At 55.0% G+C, this 23,285-nt stretch overlaps 1 protein-coding gene across 1 annotated transcript; it reads right to left on the bottom strand.

Annotated features, from left to right (window-relative positions):
- Positions 1-384: 384 nt before the first annotated feature.
- Positions 385-19,935, bottom strand: KPTN (kaptin, actin binding protein). Its single transcript, XM_048832789.2, has 12 exons — positions 19,471-19,935; positions 15,414-15,496; positions 14,285-14,369; positions 10,452-10,506; positions 9,332-9,407; positions 8,216-8,289; positions 7,594-7,703; positions 6,351-6,446; positions 5,781-5,847; positions 5,155-5,290; positions 3,022-3,231; positions 385-1,022 (listed from the first exon to the last, which is right to left on the bottom strand). The coding sequence occupies exons 1-12, from the start codon at positions 19,814-19,816 to the stop codon at positions 891-893; spliced, it is 1,470 nt and encodes a 489-aa protein (XP_048688746.2). The 5' UTR covers positions 19,817-19,935; the 3' UTR covers positions 385-890.
- Positions 19,936-23,285: the final 3,350 nt, after the last annotated feature.

Genomic DNA, 23,285 nt, shown 5'->3' with positions numbered 1-23,285 from the left:
ACAGCACGTGATGGCGAATCCAGTGCCTCCCTGCATCGGTTCTTCCATGGGTTAAAGACCCTCACTGTTAAACACAAGCCCATTTCTAGTCTCCACTTGTCTGGCTTCAGCTCCCAGCCACTGGCTCTCACTGGCCTTTGCCTGCTTAACCAAGGGGTTCTCAGAAATCACTTCCCACTTGCAAACCGCTTACCCTTCTCTGGCCGGGGGACCTGCTCCAAATTGAATGCCCAGGAGCTCCTCCATTAAAGGATCGCCTCCAATTTATAAGGGGAGAGCCCCAAATGTGCCCTGAAACGTGGCCTGCAGCCCTGTTAGCAGGGACCTCCAACTAGCTCCACACCCCCTTACCAGGGGGGACACAGATGACAGCAAGACACTGGGTGCATGGGAACTTTTACTGGACCGGGCCGGGGCGGGAGGGGGTGTTAATGTAAACATCCATCCAAGGCAGCTGTGGCCCTCGGTGTCACCATTCAGGGTCTCTTGTGCCATGGGCTGGCCCCTGGCTGGCTGGCACAGCGTGGGCAAAGGGACTGGAGAAGTCCGATCTTCGTTCTTTGCTCTCCCCACCAGGAGGGGAGCGCCTGGCACGTGCTGCGTGTACCAGGCATATGCTGCATGGAACTGGCACACGTCCACGTCAGGGAGGCTACAGCACAGCTTCCTGGTTGGCTGTTCCACTCTCACAGACAAAGGTCCGTTAGGGCTGGATCCTCCGTCATGTCCTGATCTCGCCCTGCCGCCACCATCATTGTCCCCCTGGCCCTTCCCAGGGCAAGGGGCCTCTCTGACTGCCAGCCCTTCCCGGAGCTCCTGCGGAGAGCAGGATCCTTCAACCAGGCTGGCCAGAAATCAGCTGCGATGTGGCGAGTGCAGGCCGTGCCCAGTTATTCCTCTGTTGCTTCCCCGTCCGCACAGGCATCTCGCACCTGCTGGGAGATGCGGCTGTGGCTCGCCCGCCGTGCCACCTCCTGGCGAAGCCTCTCCAGAAGGCACTGAGCCGTCTGCTTCAGGCTATGCTGTGTGGGAGGAGAAGGGAGAGAAGCAGTGACCTGGTGAGCGGGATGGGCACAGAGAGGTTACAGCACGGCTACTGACAACCCCAACTTCCTTCAGGAGCCAGCTCATATCGCCCACCTGCCGGAACTCGCTTCAGCCGACCCGACAGGCCTCCTCTCCCGCCGCTCAACTGGCCTAGCGCTCGCTTCTGCTAACCCTGCACATGCATATGCACAAGAATCTTCTCCTCTGCAGTCCTGCCCGCCTGTCTCGCTCCATGTCATGTCAAATCTCCCAGGCCGTGAGCCCGCTAGGGCAGGGACTGCCTCGTGCGTTCCTTGTCTGGACAGCTCCCATCACAATGGGTTCCTAGGTGCTGGCAGAATGATAACCAATCTCCGCTGAACGGATCTGCTCTTTCTTTCTCTGCTAGTTGTTCTGTATCCTGGCTCGTGTCTTTAACTCTGGCAAGCAGCCTGGGGTGCGTTGTGCATAGAACGCACGTTGCAAAATCGTCTGGCATTTCTGACTGCACCCCGATGTCTAACTGCGGGACTCAGGCCTGGCACCTTTCCCTTGTGACAGCTGGGTTTACAGGCGGCGTTTGGCCGACCATGGGGAGCCGGACTAGGGCAACTCAGACGTTTGCCTTTTCTCAGCCCTAGAGACAGTCTCCCTCTTCCTTCCTACAGTCAGCAAGGGCAGAAACTCCTGCCTCTGTTTATGAGGCTGCGGCTCTCCAGGAAGATTCTCCGAGAGGACAAAACCTGCAGTACAAGGACCATGGGGCTAGGGCGGCCCTCCCGACCCTGGGCAGCTCCTGTTGGAGCAGTGCCTGGTATGTAAGCTCCCCATTGCTGCATGCAACATTCTGGCTGTGCTCTGCAGCACCTGTGCTGGGGACATTTGCCACCACTTGGAAATGGGGTTTTTACACCCCCATTTGCTGCCCTTCTCTGTTCCCCGGCATGCAGGGGCTGGCGTTTCTATTTTAAATGAATCGTTAATAGGCAAAGAGCAGAAAGGAGAAGGGACTCGACTGAGCTACGAATTCTGAGCTCGTTACCCTCAGCCTAAACAAGCGCCGGTGGATTCCCAGCAAGGTAAGGCCCAGGGAATCTAGACACGATAAAAGGAAATACTCCGTCATGTGGTGGGAAGGTACAGGAGGTGGTGTTCACAGCACAACGGATCAGAGGGTCAGTTATCACGACGCTTCTATCACCAATAACATTTGCGGCTAACATAGGAAGAGCCAAATCTACTGCATCAGCAGATCACTGCAAGGAATCCCGCCTGTCTTCCCATATCGTTGGCCTGTGACACTATCAGAAATTGGGAAAGGTTTTTTTTCTAAATCATCTTCTGTACCCGGCACTGGGCACTGCTGAATGCTGCACCTCCCGACTGGATGGACCAGTGACCAGAGCCAGTACAGGAAGAGGCAGGAATACCCAACTAGATGGCTCAACAGTCTGCAGAGGTCAAACAAAACCAGCTTCCTACATCCCTCCTCTCCAGCCATGCTTGGCATCCCCAGAGTTCTGCAGTATGGATCTTATCAGCTCTGGGAATTCTGGGAGACTCCCGATTGGCTAGTGAGAGGGGCAGACTCCCTCAGGGTGGAACATCTCACAATTGCAAGGGTGGGAGACCCGATACCCAGAAATAGGGACCACAAGGATACATCAGAAATCTAACTTTAAAATATTACTCACACATTTCTTGCAGTATATTTCTTCCCCAAAGATTGCAGAGGATTTAAGCCACATATGCAAGGATCACTTCACCTGCCACAGGCATGTAACCACCTCCAGGCTGGGATGTGGCAGCTGTTTAACATCTGCATAGCAACCCCACGCACCAGTTTAGGACAGGAAGTGAGGCAGAACCCCGTGTCCAACTAACAGGAGAGTTTTCAGCCAGAGAGAACGTCGTTATCGTTGGCCAGGACACTGGGACAGCTAAAGTCGGAGGGCTACTGAGACCTGCTTGGCCTTCTCAGAGGGGCCAACTCACCTGCAGAACATGCAGCCCCTTCAGACACACCACAGCCAGCTCACAGAGCCCGTCGCAGGTCAGGTCTGCGTACTCCATGGACAGCAGGGGGCTGGGGAAACTCCGCTTCCAGAGCAGCAGAAACTCCCCAGCGGGCTGCGACGAGGCTTCGGCCCCTGCTGCACCAGCTCCGGTAGCTCCCGAGTGCCTGTACTTGTAACAGAGCAGCTCCTGCAACGGGGGAAGAGAGAAACGTGCCGGGAAGCAGGCAGGCAAGTCTGCAGGTGGACAGATGGGCCCTGCTAATGATGGCCAGGCTGCGCAGGCAGGGGAGGGCGTAACCCAGCGGGACGCAGGCGCAGTGTCAAATGATCAACATCTGCAAAAGAGCCAGGGAGCTCCTATCAACCCCCATTTCTGAGCAGCTGTCCCGCCTCCAGCAGGCCTGGCATTTACTGGCCCATTTCAGCAGAAGGCATGCACAGGAAACATACACACACAGTTTAAACCTTGTTAACCAGTAGAACTCCCTGCCACTTGATTTCACTGAAGCAAAGAGCTTAGTGGGATTCAACGAGGGATGTTTGTGTGATTAACAAGAAAATACGGCGTTAGAACAGTGAGGATTTGGCAGGGCTAGAGATTTTCCTGCTTTGGGGCATGAGCTGAACTCTAGCCACTAGGGGGTGTAACAGGGTCTCGCCTTATCTGGTGCTCAACCGGACACTGCCTCAGTTTCCCCAATTTTGCAGCCAAACAAAATCACCACAACCTGGGGCTTTGTACTTTTTATCCTAAGACAGTTCAACTTAAAACCAGGCACACCCAACTTCTGTCTGCAGGCTCACCAGCTCAGGAGACCCTTCCCAAGGGCTCCCATCCTCCACACAGACCAGCTGCCACAGCTCCCCCGCTCCTTTGAATCTTTCTCTGAACTCCAGCTGCCCTTTATATCTGGCTAGGGGGTCATATGGCTGAAACAGAGCTGAGGGTTAGAGGGGATCACAAATCGAATGTGTGTCAATCATGTGATGCAGTTGTGAAAAAAGTGAATAGCATTCCGGGGTGTGTTAACAGGAGTGTCGCACATAAAACCCGGGAGGTAACTGTCCCGCTCTGCTCAGTGCTGGGGAAAACACTTTACTAACGATGTGGACAAACTGGAGAGAGCCCAGAGGAGAGCAACAAAAATGAGAAAAGATTTAAAACACCTGACCTAGGAGGAGAGGTTAAAAAAAACTGAGCACGTCTAGTCTGGAGAACAGAGTGAGGGGGAACCTGAGAATAGTCTTCAAGGCTGGTACAAAGAGGACGGCGATCAACTGTTCTCTGTGTCCACTGCTGGTAGGACAAGGAGTAATGGGCTTAATTGGCAGCAAGGGAGATCTAGGTTTGGATATTAGGACAAACTTTCTAACTCTAAGGACAGTTAAGCTCTGGGACAGGTGACCCAGGGAGGTTGTGGATTCCCTGTCACTGGAGGATTTAAGACCAGGTTAGGCAAACCCCTGTCTGGGTTGGTCTAGGTTCACTTGACCCTGGCTCAGTGCAGGGGGCTGGATGCAATGCCCTCTCGAGGTCCCTTCCAGCCTGACATTTTGATGATGCTGCGGTATGATTCTATGATCTCCCAGCAGCCCTGAACCTGAGTCACATGACCCAGGGCCAGCAGAACCAGGAGGTGGAAATACTGTGGGAGCGCCATCCCAGTGTAAACTCATGCATGCCCAGCATGGAGGTGGGGGACGATGGAGGTGAGTGGGACCCAGGGAAGTGTCACAGGCCAGAGAGCAGGTAGAAACCTCCAGGACCCCCCCCTTCCCTGCCTGGAGCCAGCTGACCCTCTCCCCCACCTAGCAGAGTCTCAGTACCTCCCCTAACTCCCCCTATTACCCCTCTGCCCCCCATTCTCAGGGAGCTTCTGCCCCCTGGACTCAGCCTGGTAAAAGGGCCAGGCCACCTTCCTCTGAAGCAGCTGGGACTGGCCAATCCCTCGGTGCCCCTATCACAGATTCACACAGCGGATCCCACCTGACACATGCTCTCGCTCCCTGCCTGGGATCGGCCCTAGACCAGCCCGTTTCAGTGGGTTTCACCATGCAGACAGGGAAGCAGCAGCCCACCTCCAGCAGCCTGCCGTGCCCCTCCACCTACCTGTCCGTATGTGCCCAGGAGTATCTCGGGCGCTCCGTCGAAATCGATGTCCGTCACCAGGGCACAGAGCACACTGTCATGCCGGTCACTGGCTGGCAGGGTCAGCTGGTCTGCCAGCCCATGGGTCAGGACATTCCTGGGGGGCATGGTGGGGGAAGTTACCAAACACAGAGCAGGGATCTCCCGAGGCCCGGCCCAGCCCCCTACGCGCTGGGCCACACTGCATCTCAAACCACCCCCCAGGTAGCCTGGGTTAGGGTCAGGACTGAGGAAGGCTCCTCGGGGGGGACCCTGGCTCCGGGAAAGGCTGCCTGTTGCTGGGCTAGGCGAGCTGTTCCCCTCCTGGTCACGGCCTCGTCTCCAACAGAGCTGGAGGGGAGCAAAGGCCGTGCATTCCGCGTTCGTAGGCGCACACGAGACCGGGGATCCTGCCGATCCAAGCTGCAGGTGAGCTGGCGGGAAGGGACCTGCCCCCAAGCCAGCCAGGCTGCAGCGGCTCTCCGATGCTCAGCCCCACGCTCACTCTGCCCTCGCGACCCGGTCATCCCCAGCCAGGGTGTGGAAAAGGCCCCATGGTGGGATGCCGGCAAAGCGCGTCTTGGCACATCCCAGCCCCCAGCACTGACCTGTATACCACGGACAGCTCGATGGTGCTAGTGACGAGAACACTGTAGCCCTGGTCGCCTGCATTACCTAGTGGGAGCAGACACGGCAGGTGGTGACGGGGAGACACACCAGCCAGCGGGCTAACGCTTGGCTCCCAGCCATTGCAGAGCTCGGGGCAGCTTCCCTCTCCGCATCTGCCAGCCAAGCTCATCTGGGCCCTCCTCGACCCCACTCCACCTGCTGCCTTGCTTCAACCTGACTCCGTTGCTGGGGACAAGTGAAGCGGGAAGCAGGACTCCAGTGGCCTGAACCACCCTGAAATGTGCCCCCCAAGACTTAGGGGCACAGAACAAGTGGCTGTGAGCTAACCCACCTGAACCCCAGGCAGCCCCAAAGGACTGGAAACCGGAGCGAGGAAGGGGGCTGGGTCTGTTTGCGAGGGCGAGGGAAAGCATTCTGTACTCTGCGCTGCAAGGGTTAACGTGCATCAGACTCCACAGAGCACCCCATGAGTTACAAATGAACCCCCCCAATGTCCGCTTGGTCAAATCTAAGTCACGCCTCCCACCCCCAGCTCCCTTCGCGCTTACCATTCTGGGCAGGGTCACCCCCGGGGGACGGCAGCGTGAACAGCAGGACCTTGGAGATGGGGCCGTCCTGCTGAATGCTCCAGCTCTGCAGCACCTCTGCAACAGAGAGACACAGGGCGCTGAGGGCAAGGCGGGCGACCAGGCGACAGCTGGGTGGGACTTTTTGGACAAAATGTTCTCCCACCGGGTCACCAAAACCATTAGCGGGAAAGGATCAGTTTTGACGAATTTCCCGACTGAAAAAAAAGTTAAAATGTTTCAGAAAAGTTGGGGCGTGGGAGAGGGGGTGTGGGTTTAAAATTTAACGTAGTTTACACTAAACAAAGGGTTTAAAAAAAAAAAAAAAAAAGGTTGTAATCGAAACGTTTGGAAATTAACAAAACGTTTCCACTGACCTGAATCCAGATTCGTTTTGGTTTGTCGGGCTGTAAAATCTGGGGGAGGATTTTGACTTTTTGTCCCAATTCGGGATGGAAACAGCTTCGAAATCTCCAACTCCCAGCAGAGATGGGAATGCCCATCAGATCCTGTCTGGCCAAGCCCCTGTCCCGAGGGGTGTAGCAGAAAGCTCCCACAGTCCACTCCCCAGGGCCGTGCAGAACCTCGGTTCAGATGAGTTCCCCTCCTTCTCGAGCTAATTCATATTCAATCTAACTAGTGTGTTAGACAGTTTGCGTTTTTGTTTATTTACTAGGTAATCTGCTTTGATCTGTTTGCTATGACTTATAATCACTTAAAATCTATCTTCTGTAGTTAATAAGCTTGTTTTTGCTTTATCTAAACCAGTGAGTTTGAGTGAAATGCATGGGAAAACATAGCTTAAGGGACAAAGGCTGTTGCCTAATCCTCTCCACATTGAGGGGGAGGCGAACTGGATAATAAAATTCATACTGGTTGGGGTTTGGACCAGGGCAGAATGCCACAGCCCTTGGATCCTAGCTTGGGAAGCTGGTGGTTATTTTGGCTGTAGCCTTTCTACTGTTGGTTCGTGCAGTGGCTAGCCAGAAAGCCTGCAGGTAACTGCAGCTGGGTGTGTCCCTACCTGTGTGAATGCTGGTGAAAGTGTAGGGCCAGGAGCAAGTCTGCAGCTTGTCACAGCAGCTCATTGAGAGAGGGAGCCCAGGCTGGTGGGTCAGAGGGCTCAGCAGTACCCCAGTTCCAGGTGGCACCCCGGGGGGAACCCATCACACCCGGCTCACCCACTGATGTCTTACGTGCCCTTGGAAGGGCAGCCCCGGCTCACCTCTGCTGGCCTGCTCCACCTGGGCCACCCGGACGTAGCCACTCTGGCACCCAAAGGCTGTGAGACGCCGGCCTGAGCCAGGGATGTTGCAGACGTCCAGCCACAGCACGCTGCGGGGGGAAACACAAGACGTGGGGCTGTGCACCGCCGGGAGGGAGGGGACGCTGCCCCGAGGAAGAGGAGGTGGGAGAGGAAAGGAAAAGGCAGTGAGAGAGAATACGGCGGGGAAGGAGGAGAACGTGTCAGGGGGACCAGGGGCCGCAGGGCTGAGAGTAGCAGCAGGAAGCCCTTGCATGTGAGCACCAGGCTGAGCCATCTTTAAGGGTGGCCAACAGCACAGAGTTCGCGACCACACTTCCCACTTGCTACAGCGGGGGAGGAGGTCCGGCTAGGTGGGGCGGGCGACCGAGCGTGGGAAAGGCTGGGAACCACTGGTTTTATCGGGGTATAAACCGTGGGTTAGAGCCGCAGCTGCTGTCAAATGGAAGACTCTGCTCCAATGGAGTGACACCGATCGGGGGATCGGGCCTCTGCCCCGCCCACGCTAACACGGACACCTCCTCCCCCACCCTGCCGCTCAGCCCCCCGGGAGAATGCACCCCTAACAAACCATTTCTCCTACTTGCTGGGCAGCTCCTGGAGCTCCGGGAAGAGGTTCTGCACGGGCTGCTCCTCGAACTGGTGCAAGCTTTCGTTCTGCAAGGGGAAAGCGGTCCCGTCATCAGTCCAGGCCCAGCCAGACACTGAGCTCAGATACACTGGGGGCCAATCCCAGTTACTCCCATTGAACTTGCCCCAGTGTGCCTTTGAGGCAGCATGGCCTAGTGGTTGGAACACCACACAGACTCAGGAGACCCGGGATCTATTTCCAGCTCTGCCTTGGCCTGCTGGGCGACCTTGGGCAAAGTCACCTCTCTTTCCCTGTGCCTCAGTTTCCCCATCCCAAAAGGGATGATGAGACCAACCTCCTCCGTAAAGTGCTGTAGGATCTACTGACGGAGAGTACTAGGCAACACTTTGCTATAACCACATGGAACTTTTTTTTTTTAAAGGGATAGCGCACACAGTCCTTCCCCAACGCAGATACCAGCAGCCCTGCATCTCTGGGAAGGAAGTGAACCTGCACCAGGTGTCACACAACAAGCCCCCAGCCGTGTGAGGCCCCGGGGAGGGGAAGAGAGCCACAGGGTGCAATGCAAGTGCAACAGGGCAGGGCTCTTAGTATTAGAGAAGCAACGAAGGGTCATGGTGGATTCTCAGCACTTGGAGTCTCTCTCTCGAGACAGGACATCTCTTCCTAAGAGCTCTGCTCTAGCTCAACCACAAGCTATGGGCTGGAGGCAGAAAGAACAGGGGGAAATTCTTCAGCCGGTGTTATGCAGGTCAGCACAGAATCCCCCATTTCCTGTCCTAAAGTGCTGTACAGATGGCTGGGGAACAGTTGCCAGACCTCACCCCTTTGGGGGCCACATTTGGCACTGCATGAGCGAGTGCTGCCACACCCCACTCCAGAGGCAGCTGCATGGCAGCCCTGCGTGAGGGATCCCCATGTTATCAGCTGCCCCGCCCTATTCCAGAGGTGGCTGCATTTTAGTGAAGGTAAGTAATCCCTGTGTTGGAAAGGAAAGGTGCCAGGCCACACAGGAATCAATTGTTCTCCAAGTGACCTCCAGAGCACATGGCTCTATACCAGGGCAGAACCCAGCAGCAGGCGGCTCCTCCTGGGCACTGATCTCACCTCTTTGTACAGGTGAATGCAGGGGTCGTTCCCACTCAGCAGAAAGACTGTCTCTGGCTGGTCTCCAACATGGACTCTAGAAGAGCAGAAAAGGAAAATAATTACCAGGAGAAGTGGCGATTCCACACACTTGAGGATCCAGCTGTGGGAAAGGTGTCGCTGGAGGAAAGACTTTGCCGCCGACGGATCCCAAAGCGCTTCGCAGGGGCCTGGTTCTGAATGGTGCTGAGCACCCTGATTCTCAGGGACTTCAGCAGGACTTGAGGTTGTTTAGCACTTCGGGATCCAGCACACACAGTCTACCGCCACTGCAATGCAGCCAGCTCTGGGGTGGAACGCTGTAACTCTTTAACAGTGAATGGCAGTGCCATTAGGTAGGTTAGGACAGGGGGAGGAGAAATGAAATTGCAAAGGGAAGTTAGGAATGCAGAATGGAATTTCCCGGGGATGGAATTTGGACTGGATACTGCCCAGGGCTGACACGCCTAACTCTCAAGAAAAGTGCTATCAGATCTTTAAGGAGCATGAACAATCCTAGGTCTGGTCTACACCTAAAAACATAGGTTAATGTAAGCTGCCTGCATCACCCTTTTTGCGCATGTGTCTACACTTCCATTTGTCTCTGGCTGTCATAAACGCCCCGTTACAGCAACGCAGTCCAACCACCTCCCCAGGCAGTCTGGCATGGTGGCCAACCTACCAAGATCGAGGCAGGGGGAGCATCGACACTGTGTGACCTGTGCTAATCCTAACAGTCCTCCAGCCGCTGTCCCACAATGCATCAATGACCACTCTGGTCACAATTGTAAACTCCACTGCCCAAGGGTCACGGAGACTGGAAGCCACCCCTGCGTGTTTCTGAAATGCCTTTCCTGGATCACCCGCCTTGTTCTGCACAACTGCCCAGCCGACCATGCCCGTTCCACGTACTAGACACACCCGGGCCCCGAAAGACAGGATGGCAAATCCCAGAGTCTTCAATGTCTTTTTTACAGCTGATGTTTAAAGCAGAGAGGGGCCGGGGGGATGGACGGTCATGCCACGTGGAGCGGTGATTGCTAGTGTGAGCTCGCAGGCTCGTGTATGGGAAGAAAAGAGAATGGCGGAGCGATATACGTACTCCGCATGGTACAGCTGGAATGGGGTGAACTGCAGCTCCAGGTTCAAGCAGCTTTCTGGAGGGGAAGAACAGAGATGAGTAAGAAGGTAAATCGGACACAGAATTACCTGCCGGTTCTCTAACAAAACACCACCACAAATCACACCACAGGCTCTCCGAGAGTCAGAGGCTGCGGCCCAGAGGACCTGCTTTGAAGGTTAGCACTGATGAAGTGAGCTGTAGCTCACGAAAGCTCATGCTCAGATAAATTGGTTAGTCTCTAAGGTGCCACAAGTACTCCTTTTCTTATTCCTGAAATCGACGCTTTAACCCCCATCTCCAAGGAAGCAGTAGATGCCCGTGTGGCCAGGGATCTAAGAGATCGGCACTCAACTCCCAGGGCTGCCACAGGCTCACTGTGTGACCCTGGCAAATCACGGCACCTCTCCAGGCCTCATGCCCTCACTGGAGAGCAGTGACAGGGCAGCTAGAGTTAAGGTTACAGTCAGCTTTCTGTTTCAAGCTGGATTCTTCTATGGCCTCTAAAATCGGCAGGGGAACTTAGATTGAACAGGAATGTGGTGTGCCTCATGGGGGCGCAAGATAGGCTAGTGAGCCGTATTGGGGGTCATGCAACAAAGGGGTTTCTGAGACACAGACACCTCCCCACCCCTCAAAAGAGCTTTTCTTAAGGTTCACAGATTTTTTCCAATACGCAACAGGGTTCAAAGCGGGTTGTGAAAGGATAAAACGAGGGTGACAATACTTCCTTCAGCTTACTGTTTGGCTGCCCTGGCTGTTAGCCTGTACGCTCTTTGGGGCAGGGACTGTCTCTTACTAGGTGCATGTGCAGCGCCTGGCAGAATGGGGGCCTGATCTCGGTCGGGGTCTGGGCAGCGCCTGGCGCAAATGGGACCTAATCTTGGTCAGGGTCTGGGGCAGTGCCTGGTACAACGGGGGCCCTAATCTCAGTTGGGGTCTCTAGGCATACCATAATATTCATAATTCAAATTAGGCTGGGGAACAGACAGTCATTCTGTCAATCTTGCACTGCCCCCTGCCCTCCTCCCCTAGCTATGGGCTAAACGGGACGTAGCAGGAATTAAAGAGGGGAGAGGAACCTACCCAGGATTCTAGGAAAGCTGAAGGGCCTAAAATTTAACAAGAGCCTCCTGATACTATTTCCTTTTTAACATGTTTCCATAGTAAGACGACAGGGGGACCCGAATAAATCCATAAGTATCTTCAAGATGAGGATTGCAACAGTGTTAAAATCCCAGCCACCCAGCTCAGTTCTGCAGACAGTACATTTAATCTGACTGAAGGATGCATGCACCAGCAAAAGTTACACTAGGCAGCCAATTCTAGCAAGAATTCTCTGAAGTAACTTAAAGATCTTCATCTCTGGAACAAAATCTTCATCTCTGGATCATTTTTCAGCACCTGTCAGCCTGCAGAATCCCCAAGGGTAACTCACCTACTGTTAGGATAAAGATATTCAGGCCTGTCTGCAAAGGCCTGTACTTTAAGAATTTAGGTGTATTCTTATCACTTGGCTAGTTCTAGAGGTATAAAAGAAAGAATCAAAATCACCGTCTGCTGGTGTAAGGGCCTTCTCTTACTGTGACAGTCTGAGGCCCTGTTCTTAGGCTAAGGCCTTTGGCTAAGCAGCAGAGGCAGCCATAAGCTAGGAAGCGAACAGTCACATCCTCACATTCCAAACTAGTCACATTGAAATAAGGTGCTATTGGGCTGTTAGGCACTATCAGGACAGGATTGTATTCCTATCACCTCCAGAGAAAGGGAAGTGCCTAGAAAATGTAAAAGGAAACTTAGTTTGATAGCATCCTGTCTGGCAAGAACTCACTTATCAATAGCTGGGATGTGAAATCCTCACTTCTGTATTGTCTTGTCATTATAGTTCCCACTTTGCTATTGTTTGTCTGTATAATCTCTGTCTGGTTCTGTGATTGTTCCTGTCTGCTGTATAATTAATTTTGCTGGGTGTAAACTAATTAAGGTGGTGGGATATAATTGGGTACATAATCATGTTACAATATGTTAGGATTCAGAGGAACAGCCGTGTTAGTCTGTATTCGCAAAAAGAAAAGGAGTACTTGTGGCACCTTAGAGACTAACCAATTTATTTGAGCATGAGCTTTCGTGAGCTACAGCTCACTTCATCAGATGTATACCGTGGAAACTGCAGCAGACTTTATATACACACAGAGGATATGAAACAATACCTCCTCCCACCCCACTGTCCTGCTGGTAATAGCTTATCTAAAGTGATCAACAGGTGGGCCATTTCCAGCACAAATCCAGGTTTTCTCACCCTCCACCCCCCCACACAAATTCACTCTCCTGCTGGTGCTAGCCCATCCAAAGTGACAACTCTTTACATAATGACTTGACATACAAGACATACAAGACTTGATTATGTAAAGAGTTGTCACTTTGGATGGGCTAGCACCAGCAGGAGAGTGAATTTGTGTGGGGGGGTGGAGGGTGAGAAAACCTGGATTTGTGCTGGAAATGGCCCACCTGTTGATCACTTTAGATAAGCTATTACCAGCAGGACAGTGGGGTGGGAGGAGGTATTGTTTCATATCCTCTGTGTGTATATAAAGTCTGCTGCAGTTTCCACGGTATACATCTGATGAAGTGAGCTGTAGCTCACGAAAGCTCATGCTCAAATAAATTGGTTAGTCTCTAAGGTGCCACAAGTACTCCTTTTCTTTTTATGTTAGGATTGGCTAGCTAAATTTCAGGAAAATGATTGGTTAAGGTATAGCTAAGCAGAACTCAAGTTTTACTATATAATCTGTAGTCAATGAGGAAGTGAGGGGGTGAGGGGGTGGGTGGGGGAGATGGGAACAGGGGTGCGGAAATTGGAATCATGTTTTGCTAAAGGGGGAAATGGGAACAGGGAATGGGGGTAAGAAAATTGGAATCATGTTTTGCTAAAAGGGGAAATGGGAACAGGGAATGGGAGTAAGGAAGTTGGAATCATGTTTGGCTAAGGGCAGGAATGGGAACAGGGACACAGGTATAAGGCTCTGCGGTGTCAGAGCTGGGAAGGAGGATACTAAGGAAGGAAACTGAAATCATGCTTGTTGGAAGTTCACCCCAATAAACATCGAACTGTTTGCACCTTTGGACTTCGGGTATTGTTGCTCTCTGTTCATGCGAGAAGGACCAGGGAAGTAAGTGGGTGAAGGAATAAGCCCCCTAACACCTACCACTAAAATGCAGCCACCTCTTGGGTGGGCTACAGCAGCTGTTCAACCGCACACAGAACTGCCATAGCATTGCAACTGTTATTTGCGGTTTATTATTTCGATTACAGCAGCACCCACAAGCCAGAGCCCATCATGCCAAAGGCCGTACAGACATACAGGAAGGGACAGTCCCTGCTCGGAAGGGCAGAAAGTTCCGCAACTGGAACAAACGTGGGAACTTTAGGAAGACAATACCATTACTCACATTGACCAGGACCCCAGGGATGACAACCAGAGCTTTAGGGAAAGCGTGGGGGGACCTTTTGCAACCTGTAACTGGCCAGATTTCAGTTAGGTCTTCTCTGAAAGAGGGTGCCTCACAGGGGAGAGCGCCCACCCTTCGGAGCACTCCCAGTTGAGTCATCAACACCACTCCCTGAAGCACCTGTGTTTTCCCTAGAGGTCCCCCAGCTAAGTACTGAGCCAGGCTGATGCGGCTTAGCTTGTAAGATGTGACAAGATCGCAGCCCTTGGGTTGACTGCAGGAGGCCAATTATATTTACTCTCTGCTGCCCCGCTCCCACCAGACAACAGCACAGAGGTCAGAGGTCAGACGTTAGCTTGGTTACTTACGTGCGATGGAGTCCAGGTTATATTCCGATCCAGGCTCATAGTCACAATAAATGTTCAGAAACGGACTCGCTTTATCTCCAGAGTCCTGGAGAGAGAGAGGGAAAAAGGAACCCGTCTGAGGATCATCAGCGATGTTAGCTTAGGGAGTAACAGAACCTGTGAGGTTCATTTCAAAGCACAACATTTTTAAAAGGACTCATTATCATACCATTTCCGTAAGGGAACGGACAGTTCTGGGGACCAACAATGGAGTCTAAATCCTAGCCCTCTGCTATTATTTATTATATAGGACCCCTGGTCATGAACCAGCATGCCACGGCGCTAGGCAGAAACTCAGAACAAAACCACACTCCCTACCCCACAAAGCTTACAGTCTAATTATCTCACTAGAGACAACAGATGGACCTGGACTGAGGAGTACAAGGGAACAATACCGGCCTGTAGAATAGGCAGCTAATCAGGGGCTCAAAGCTGTCACTGTCATGGGAATAACAGCTGGTTCAGTGGCCTATGTAACGTCAAGCACTTTCCATCAGTAGATCTCAAAGCACTTTCCAAAGGAGGGTGGTATAATTATCTCCATTTTACAGAAGGGAAAACTGAGGCACAGAGCAGGTCTCAGACCTCTTTCATGCTAGCTGTCTCAGCAAAGAAGCCAAGAATTTGGGCTGAGATTTTTCATATGAGCCTAAGGGACTTAGGGACCCAAATCCAATTGAAAGTCAGCGGCAATTGGGCATCTAAGTCATTTAGCCTCTCTGGGTCTCCACTGCCTATCTGTACACTGAGGATAATAGCATGGATCTACCTCAGAGGAGTGGTGTAAGAATAAGCACATTAAAGACAATGAGGAGCTCAGACACTACAGAAATGAGGATCATATTAGGTCGCTAGATTAGACAGATGTGCATGGAGTTAGTTAGATTAGATCTGCACCCAGGACACATGGCAGGACTGTGTACGCAGTGTAGAAGTTTGCCCTGCTGCTGACTGGGATGAAGCAGTTTTGTTGCTCGCTACATCCTCAGGGATTTCACTTCAGCACCTTCCACAGAGCTACATGCACTTTAAAATGCAACAAACTCCATCTGTTGAAGAAAGCGGAGGGCAGGAAAGGAAAAGCAGGTACCTTAATGAAAGTTATTCCCACCACGAGACCCCTCTTCGGCGGCGACTTGCTGAAAGTGTCAATCGAGACAATCTCAGCATCAACTGCCAAGAAACAATAAATCATTGACACAACTGGTTACTATTATTTGTACCAGGGAACAGGTCCCCATGGTGCTAGGGTTGTACAAGCACAGACTAAAATAACAGTCCCTGCCTTGCAGAGTTTACCATTTTAGATTAACAGTTTAAATTTTTGCCAAAGGTCACAAAGTTTAATGCAATAATAATAAACTTTGCACAATACTTGACTCCTGTTTGCAGGCCTTATACAAACAAAGAGTGTTTTTCCATAACCTCTCAGGTGCCTTTAAAAACAATGGCTACATTTCACCAGACCGAGGATCTCAAGGCAATTTACAAAGATCAGTCCCATTATCCTCATTCCAGAGACAGAGAGAAACTGAGACACAGGTCCAAGGCCACACAAAGAATCCTCAGGAAAGCTAGGAACAGAACCCAGGAGTCCCCATTCCCTGTTCTAACCTCAAAACCTCACTCCTCTCCCAAAACCCAGGAGTCCTGACTCCCAGCCCCCTGACCTAACAATGACTACCAGACCCTCCCTCTGCCCCTAATCTGACCTCTCTCACCAAGGAAATAACTGAAAAGGTCCCTGTCACCCACCTCAGGTGGACTCACCCCAACCTGAGTGTGCTCCCTAACCCCTCTCCCCAGGAATGGAAGTGAACTGAAGCACCCCCAACCCCAGAATGACCCCCTGACCCCTCTCACCAGGGGTATAGGTGCACTGCAGTTCCGATGAAGTGAGCTGTAGCTCACGAAAGCTTATCCTCAAATAAATTTGTTAGTCTCTAAGATGCCACAAATACTCCTATGTCCTTTTTGCAGTACCCTTGGCCACCCACCCCTGCGTGACCCCTGGCCCCTCTCACCAGGGATGTGGCTGAATTGCAGCCCCCTGGCCGGCCGGCCACCCGCCCCCGCGTGACCCCTGACCCCAGAACGACCCCTGATGCTCTCACCAGGGATGTATGTGAATTGCAGCCCCCTGGCCACCCACCCCCATGTGACCCCTGACCCCAAAACGACCCCCAACCCCTCTCACCGGGGAGGTGGGTGAACTGCAGCCCCCGGGGCCACCCACCCCAGGTGACCCCTGACCCCAGAACAACCCCCGGCCCCTCTCACCAGGGATGTGGGTGAATTGTAGCCCCCTGGCCACCCACCCCAGGTGACCCCTGACCCCAAAACGACCCCCAACCCCTCTCACCGGGGAGGTGGGTGAACTGCAGTCCCCGGGGCCACCCACCCCAGGTGACCCCTGACCCCAGAACAACCCCCGGCCCCTCTCACCAGGGATGTGGGTGAATTGCAGCCCCCTGGCCACCCACTCCCGCGTGACCCCTGACCCCAAAACGACCCCCGGTCCCTCTCACCAGGGATGTGGGTGAATTGTAGCCCCCTGGCCACCCACCCCACATGACCCCTGACCCCAAAACGACCCCCGGTCCCTCTCACCAGTTTGTAGCCCCCAGGCCACCCACCCCCACGTGACCCCTGACCCCAGAGTGACCCCCGGCCCCTCTCACCGGGGATGTGGGTGAATTGTAGCCCCCTGGCCACCCACCCCGCGTGACCCCTGACCCCAGAGTGACCCCCGGCCCCTCTCACCGGGGATGTGGGTGAATTGCAGCCCCCTGGCCGGCCACCCACCCCCGCGTGACCCCTGACCCCAGAACGACCCCTGATGCTCTCACCAGGGATGTACGTGAATTGCAGCCCCCTGGCCACCCACCCCCATGTGACCCCTGACCCCAGAACAACCCCCAACCCCTCTCACCGGGGAGGTGGGTGAACTGCAGCCCCCGGGGCCACCCACGCCAGGTGACCCCTGACCCCAGAACAACCCCCGGCCCCTCTCACCGGGGATGTGGGTGAATTGCAGCCCCCTGGCCACCCACCCCCGCGTGACCCCTGACCCCAAAACGACCCCCGGCCCCTCTCACCGGGGATGTAGGTGAATTGCAGCCCCCTGGCCACCCACCCCCGCGTGACCCCTGACCCCAAAACGACCCCCGGCCCCTCTCACCGGGGATGTGGGTGAATTGCAGCCCCCTGGCCACCCACCCCCGCGTGACCCCTGACCCCAAAACGACCCCCGGCCCCTCTCACCAGGGATGTGGGTGAATTGTAGCCCCCTGGACACCCACCCCCGCGTGACCCCTGACCCCAAAACGACCCCCGGCCCCTCTCACCGGGGATGTGGGTGAACTGCAGCTCCCGGGCCACCCACCCCGCGTGACCCCTGACCCCAAAACGACCCCCGGCCCCTCTCACCGGGGATGTAGGTGAATTGCAGCCCCCTGGCCACCCACCCCCGCGTGACCCCTGACCCCAAAACGACCCCCGGCCCCTCTCACCGGGGATGTAGGTGAATTGCAGCCCCCTGGCCACCCACCCCCGCGTGACCCCTGACCCCAAAACGACCCCCGGCCCCTCTCACCAGGGATGTGGGTGAATTGTAGCCCCCTGGACACCCACCCCGCGTGACCCCTGACCCCAAAACGACCCCCGGCCCCTCTCACCGGGGATGTAGGTGAATTGCAGCCCCCTGGCCACCCACCCCCGCGTGACCCCTGACCCCAAAACGACCCCCGGCCCCTCTCACCGGGGATGTAGGTGAATTGCAGCCCCCTGGCCACCCACCCCCGCGTGACCCCTGACCCCAAAACGACCCCCGGCCCCTCTCACCAGGGATGTGGGTGAATTGTAGCCCCCTGGACACCCACCCCCGCGTGACCCCTGACCCCAAAACGACCCCCGGCCCCTCTCACCAGTTTGCAGCCCCCAGGCCACCCACCCCCGCGTGACCCCTGACCCCAGAGTGACCCCCGGCCCCTCTCACCGGGGATGTGGGTGAATTGCAGCCCCCTGGCCACCCACCCCGCGTGACCCCTGACCCCAGAGTGACCCCCGGCCCCTCTCACCGGGGATGTGGGTGAATTGTAGCCCCCTGGCCACCCACCCCGCGTGACCCCTGACCCCAGAGTGACCCCCGGCCCCTCTCACCGGGGATGTGGGTGAATTGTAGCCCCCTGGCCACCCACCCCGCGTGACCCCTGACCCCAGAGTGACCCCCGGCCCCTCTCACCGGGGATGTGGGTGAATTGCAGCCCACAGGCCACCCACCCCGCGTGACCCCTGACCCCAGAGTGACCCCCGGCCCCTCTCACCGGGGATGTGGGTGAATTGCAGCCCCCTGGCCACCCACTCCGCGTGACCCCTGACCCCAGAGTGACCCCCGGCCCCTCTCACCGGGGATGTGGGTGAATTGTAGCCCCCTGGCCACCCACCCCGCGTGACCCCTGACCCCACAGTGACCCCCGGCCCCTCTCACCGGGGATGTAGGTGAACTGCAGCCCCCTGGCCACCCACCCCGCGTGACCCCTGACCCCAGAGTGACCCCCGGCCCCTCTCACCGGGGATGTGGGTGAATTGCAGCCCCCTGGCCACCCACCCCGCGTGACCCCTGACCCCAGAGTGACCCCCGGCCCCTCTCACCGGGGATGTGGGTGAATTGTAGCCCCCTGGCCACCCACCCCGCGTGACCCCTGACCCCAGAGTGACCCCCGGCCCCTCTCACCGGGGATGTGGGTGAATTGCAGCCCACAGGCCACCCACCCCGCGTGACCCCTGACCCCAGAGTGACCCCCGGCCCCTCTCACCGGGGATGTGGGTGAATTGTAGCCCCCTGGCCACCCACCCCGCGTGACCCCTGACCCCACAGTGACCCCCGGCCCCTCTCACCGGGGATGTAGGTGAACTGCAGCCCCCTGGCCACCCACCCCGTGTGACCCCTGACCCCAGAGTGACCCCCAGCCCCTCTCACCGGGGATGTGGGTGAATTGCAGCCCCCTGGCCACCCACCCCCGCGTGACCCCTGACCCCAAAACGACCCCCGGCCCCTCTCACCGGGGATGTGGGTGAATTGTAGCCCCCTGGCCACCCACCCCCGCGTGACCCCTGACCCCACAGTGACCCCCGGCCCCTCTCACCGGGGATGTAGGTGAACTGCAGCTCCCGGGCCACCGGCCGCAATTTCTGCCGCAGGTCCTGGTAGCGGAAGTAAATCACCTTCCCCTTCAGGGTGGCCACCAGGAGCCCCCTGGGGCCCCCGCCGCAGGCTCGCCCGGGGCCCGCCGCGCCCTCGGGCCCGGGCCCGCCCGCCGCCTCCAGCCCCGCCTCCCGCTCCGGGCCCCCCCGCCCGCCGGCCCCGCGGCCCGGGCCGCCCCCGGCCAGCGCCGCCAGCCCGTAGACGTTGCTCTGGGAGGCCAGGCGGGTGAAGCTGTCCTCCGGCAACGGGCAGCCCCGGCGCGCCCCCGGGGGCTGAGGCGGCTCCATGCCCCCTCGTCCCGCGGCCTCCCGCCCTCCCGGGTCAGGCAGCTCAGCGGACACCTCCCCGCGGAGGGGTCCTCGCCGGCCGGCCGGGCAGGCGCTCGCGGGGGGCAGCTCGGCCAGGCGGGCGGGCCTCGCGCAGCCACGGGCGCCAGCGTCGCGGCGGGTGACGTCACGAGGCCGGGCAGGGCAAGGTGCCCGGAGCCAAAATGGCGCCCGCGGGGCAGCGGGGAGGAGCCGTGTCCCCTCGCGGAGGGGAGGGTGGGGGGTGGTCTGGGTCAGCCCCCCCGCACGCATGGGGTAGGGGATGGGGAAGTCGCCCCATGGGGCAGGAGCTGGAAGGGGTCACTTGAGGCAGCCCCCCCCCCAGGGGCAAGGCGGCCACGCCCCCTCTGCGGGGGAGGGGCCAGAACGGTCCCCTGGGGCAGCCCCCCCATGGGGCAGGGGATGGAAGGGCCAGCTGGGACAGCTCCTCGAGGGGGCAGGGAGGACTCAGGGCAGCCCCTCACACATACACGGAGCGTTAGGGCAGCAAGGGCAGGTGCCCCACACCTAGGGGGAAGGGGCGCTCAGAGTAATCCCCCTCCCCTGTGCAGGCATAGAGTAGTAACCCTTTCCAGGGGGCAGGGCCCACTGTACCCATGAGGGGGGAAAAGGACATGAAGGGCATCTGCCCCCACAGAAGGGGCAGGACTAGGGGCAGCCCCCCCCAAGAGTAGCAGGGCAGCCTCCCTCTATGGGGCGTGACATTGGGAGGGGAACTCAAAACAGCCCCTGAACACACCTCCAAGGCAAGGTTAAGGGTAGTCACTTGCCCCCAGACAAGGGAGTGCTCTGGACAGACACACACCCAGCTTCCCCCCACACACACACACACACACTGGACAGGAAGAGAGGGAAGCATTTAAGACAAACTCTCAACATACAGAAAAGGAACAGGTCCACCATCTTGCCTCAGTTTCCATGCTGGTGCCCTGCCCTCACACTGCAGCAGGTGAGAAGTGACGTGACGCCTTTGCAACAACAGGCATTCTCCACTCAGAATAAACTTAAAAGGGTCTAAACTTCTACCTGACAAGACACAAAGCGCAATCACGGGTGTAGCTCACTTTTTCCTCAGCAGTGGGGATGGTTTGGAGGGTAAAGAGAGGGTCCAGCCTGGCTGAATTCAGGGTTCAACACAGCTGTGATACAAGAAGAGAGTTCTATGCTAAAGTCTGTGTTATATCTGCTCATAGATTCTGCCTGGGAAAGTTTTGTAAAAATTAGCACTAGCTTTTTCCATACTGTAGGAGCAGAGGTGGATTTTGTCACTACTAAACCCCTAGTTTGAAGATAGGGACCCTCTATCATAGCAGGTTTCAGAGTAACAGCCGTGTTAGTCTGTATTCGCAAAAAGAAAAGGAGGACTTGGGGCACCTTAGAGACTAACCAATTTATTTGAGTGTGAGCTACAGTTCACTTCATCGGATGCATACTGTGGAAAGTGTAGAAGATCTTTTTATACACACAAAGCATGAAAAAATACCTCCCCCCACCCCACTCTCCTGCTAGTAATAGCTTATCTAAAGTGATCACTCTCCTTACAATGCATATGATAATCAAGGTGGGCCATTTCCAGCACAAATCCAGGGTTTAACAGGCCAGTCCTTGCCTACAGACAGCCCCCCAACCTGAAGCAAATACTCACCAGCAACCACATACCACACAACAGAACCACTAACCCAGGAACCTATCCTTGCAACGAAGCCCGTTGCCAACTGTGCCCACATATCTATTCAGGGGACACCATCACAGGGCCTAATAACATCAGCCACGCTATCAGAGGCTCGTTCACCTGCACATCCACCAATGTGATATATGCCATCATGTGCCAGCAATGCCCCTCTGCCATGTACATTGGCCAACTGGACAGTCTCTATGTAAAAGAATAAATGGACACAAATCAGATGTCAAGAAATAACATTCATAAACCAGTCGGAGAACACTTCAATCTCTCTGGTCATGCGATTACAGACATGAAAGTTGCGATGTTACAACAAAAAAAACTTCAAATCCAGACTCCAGCGAGAGACTGCTGAATTGGAATTCATTTGCAAATTGGATACAATTAATTTAGGCTTGAATAGAGACTGGGAGTGGCTAAGTCATTATGCAAGGTAATGTTTTCCTAACCACCACCCCCTGCTTTCCTCAGACATTCTTGTTAAACCCTGGATTTGTGCTGGAAATGGCCCACCTTGATTATCATACACATGGTAAGGAGAGTGATCACTTTAGATAAGCTATTACCAGCAGGAGAGTGGGGTGGGGGGAGGTATTTTTTTTCATGCTGTGTGTGTATAAAAAGATCTTCTACACTTTCCACAATATGCATCCAATGAAGTGAGCTGTAGCTCACGAAAGCTTATGCTCAAATAAATTGGTTAGTCTCTAAGGTGCCACAAGTACTCCTTTTCTTTCTATCATAGCAGCACATTTATCCACCTCCACAGAACAGAAATCGCTGCTGTTTGGTCACTGTAACTTAGGCTGCAGGAGGAGGAAGAGTCCCATTCTACACCCAGGATTTCTTGGGCCTGTTAAAAATGTGGCTACAGCATGGCCAGTTCTCGGACGGTGACCCTGGAGCTGTACCAGTTTACTCCAGCTGACCGCTTGTGCTTGTTTATGTCAAGACTTGACCAATCATTGCAGCTGCTTCAATGTACTAATGAACCAAACTGCTGAGAGGGACCATACCTCTAGCTTCTGAGGAGACAGGCTTGTTAATGAACAGCTGGAACTCTTTAATAGGTTAAGATAGAATGTGATCCAAGGACAGAAAATATCAACGAAAGCATCAGCTTAGAACAAAAAGATAAATCTCAGCTGTTCATTAATTCATGTCTACCATATGTGCTGATGGATGAATGGCTAAACAGCTAAACTGCTAACAGGGTGATTTTGTGAGGATTCCATGCCCAAGGTGAAAAATAACAGCCCCACAGAGCCCAGACGGATGTAGAATCTACCCTAGCTCTCAATGTGTCAACTGAATTAACTAAATTCTAACTGCAGAATACTTCATTCCGACTCGTCAAGAAAATGTTTGAGAGAGGTCAGGTTCAGTGGGTAAGACTGGAAATCAGCAAAACCACTTCTTTCCCTGTCAAATCCAGTGTTACAAACAGTGACTCAATGTAGAATAGTTCTCATGGGTTTGTTTGTGTTTTTTTGGGAGGATAACAGGACTGAACCGAGTAGACACCTGAACACAGGGGGAAGATCTGGCTTCAGTGGGGTTTTTTTTGTTCGCTCCATAGGCAGCGTTCAGAATAGAATCACCATTTAAAGGGATTGCAAGGTAACGGGAAAATGCAGTTGCAACAAGAGGGAGAGGAAGTGGTGCAGGGAGGATAGGACATGCATGCCCACAGTTGCGCTCAGTGAAGCGGCGTGAATTTAGCTGCAGGGTCACAGTTAGAAACAAATC

Source organism: Caretta caretta, chromosome 23 (assembly GCF_965140235.1).
Source record: "Caretta caretta isolate rCarCar2 chromosome 23, rCarCar1.hap1, whole genome shotgun sequence".
NCBI lineage: Eukaryota > Metazoa > Chordata > Testudines > Cheloniidae > Caretta > Caretta caretta.
The sequence above is the reverse complement of the archived record's forward strand: the minus strand, read 5'-3'. Positions and strand labels throughout refer to the sequence as shown.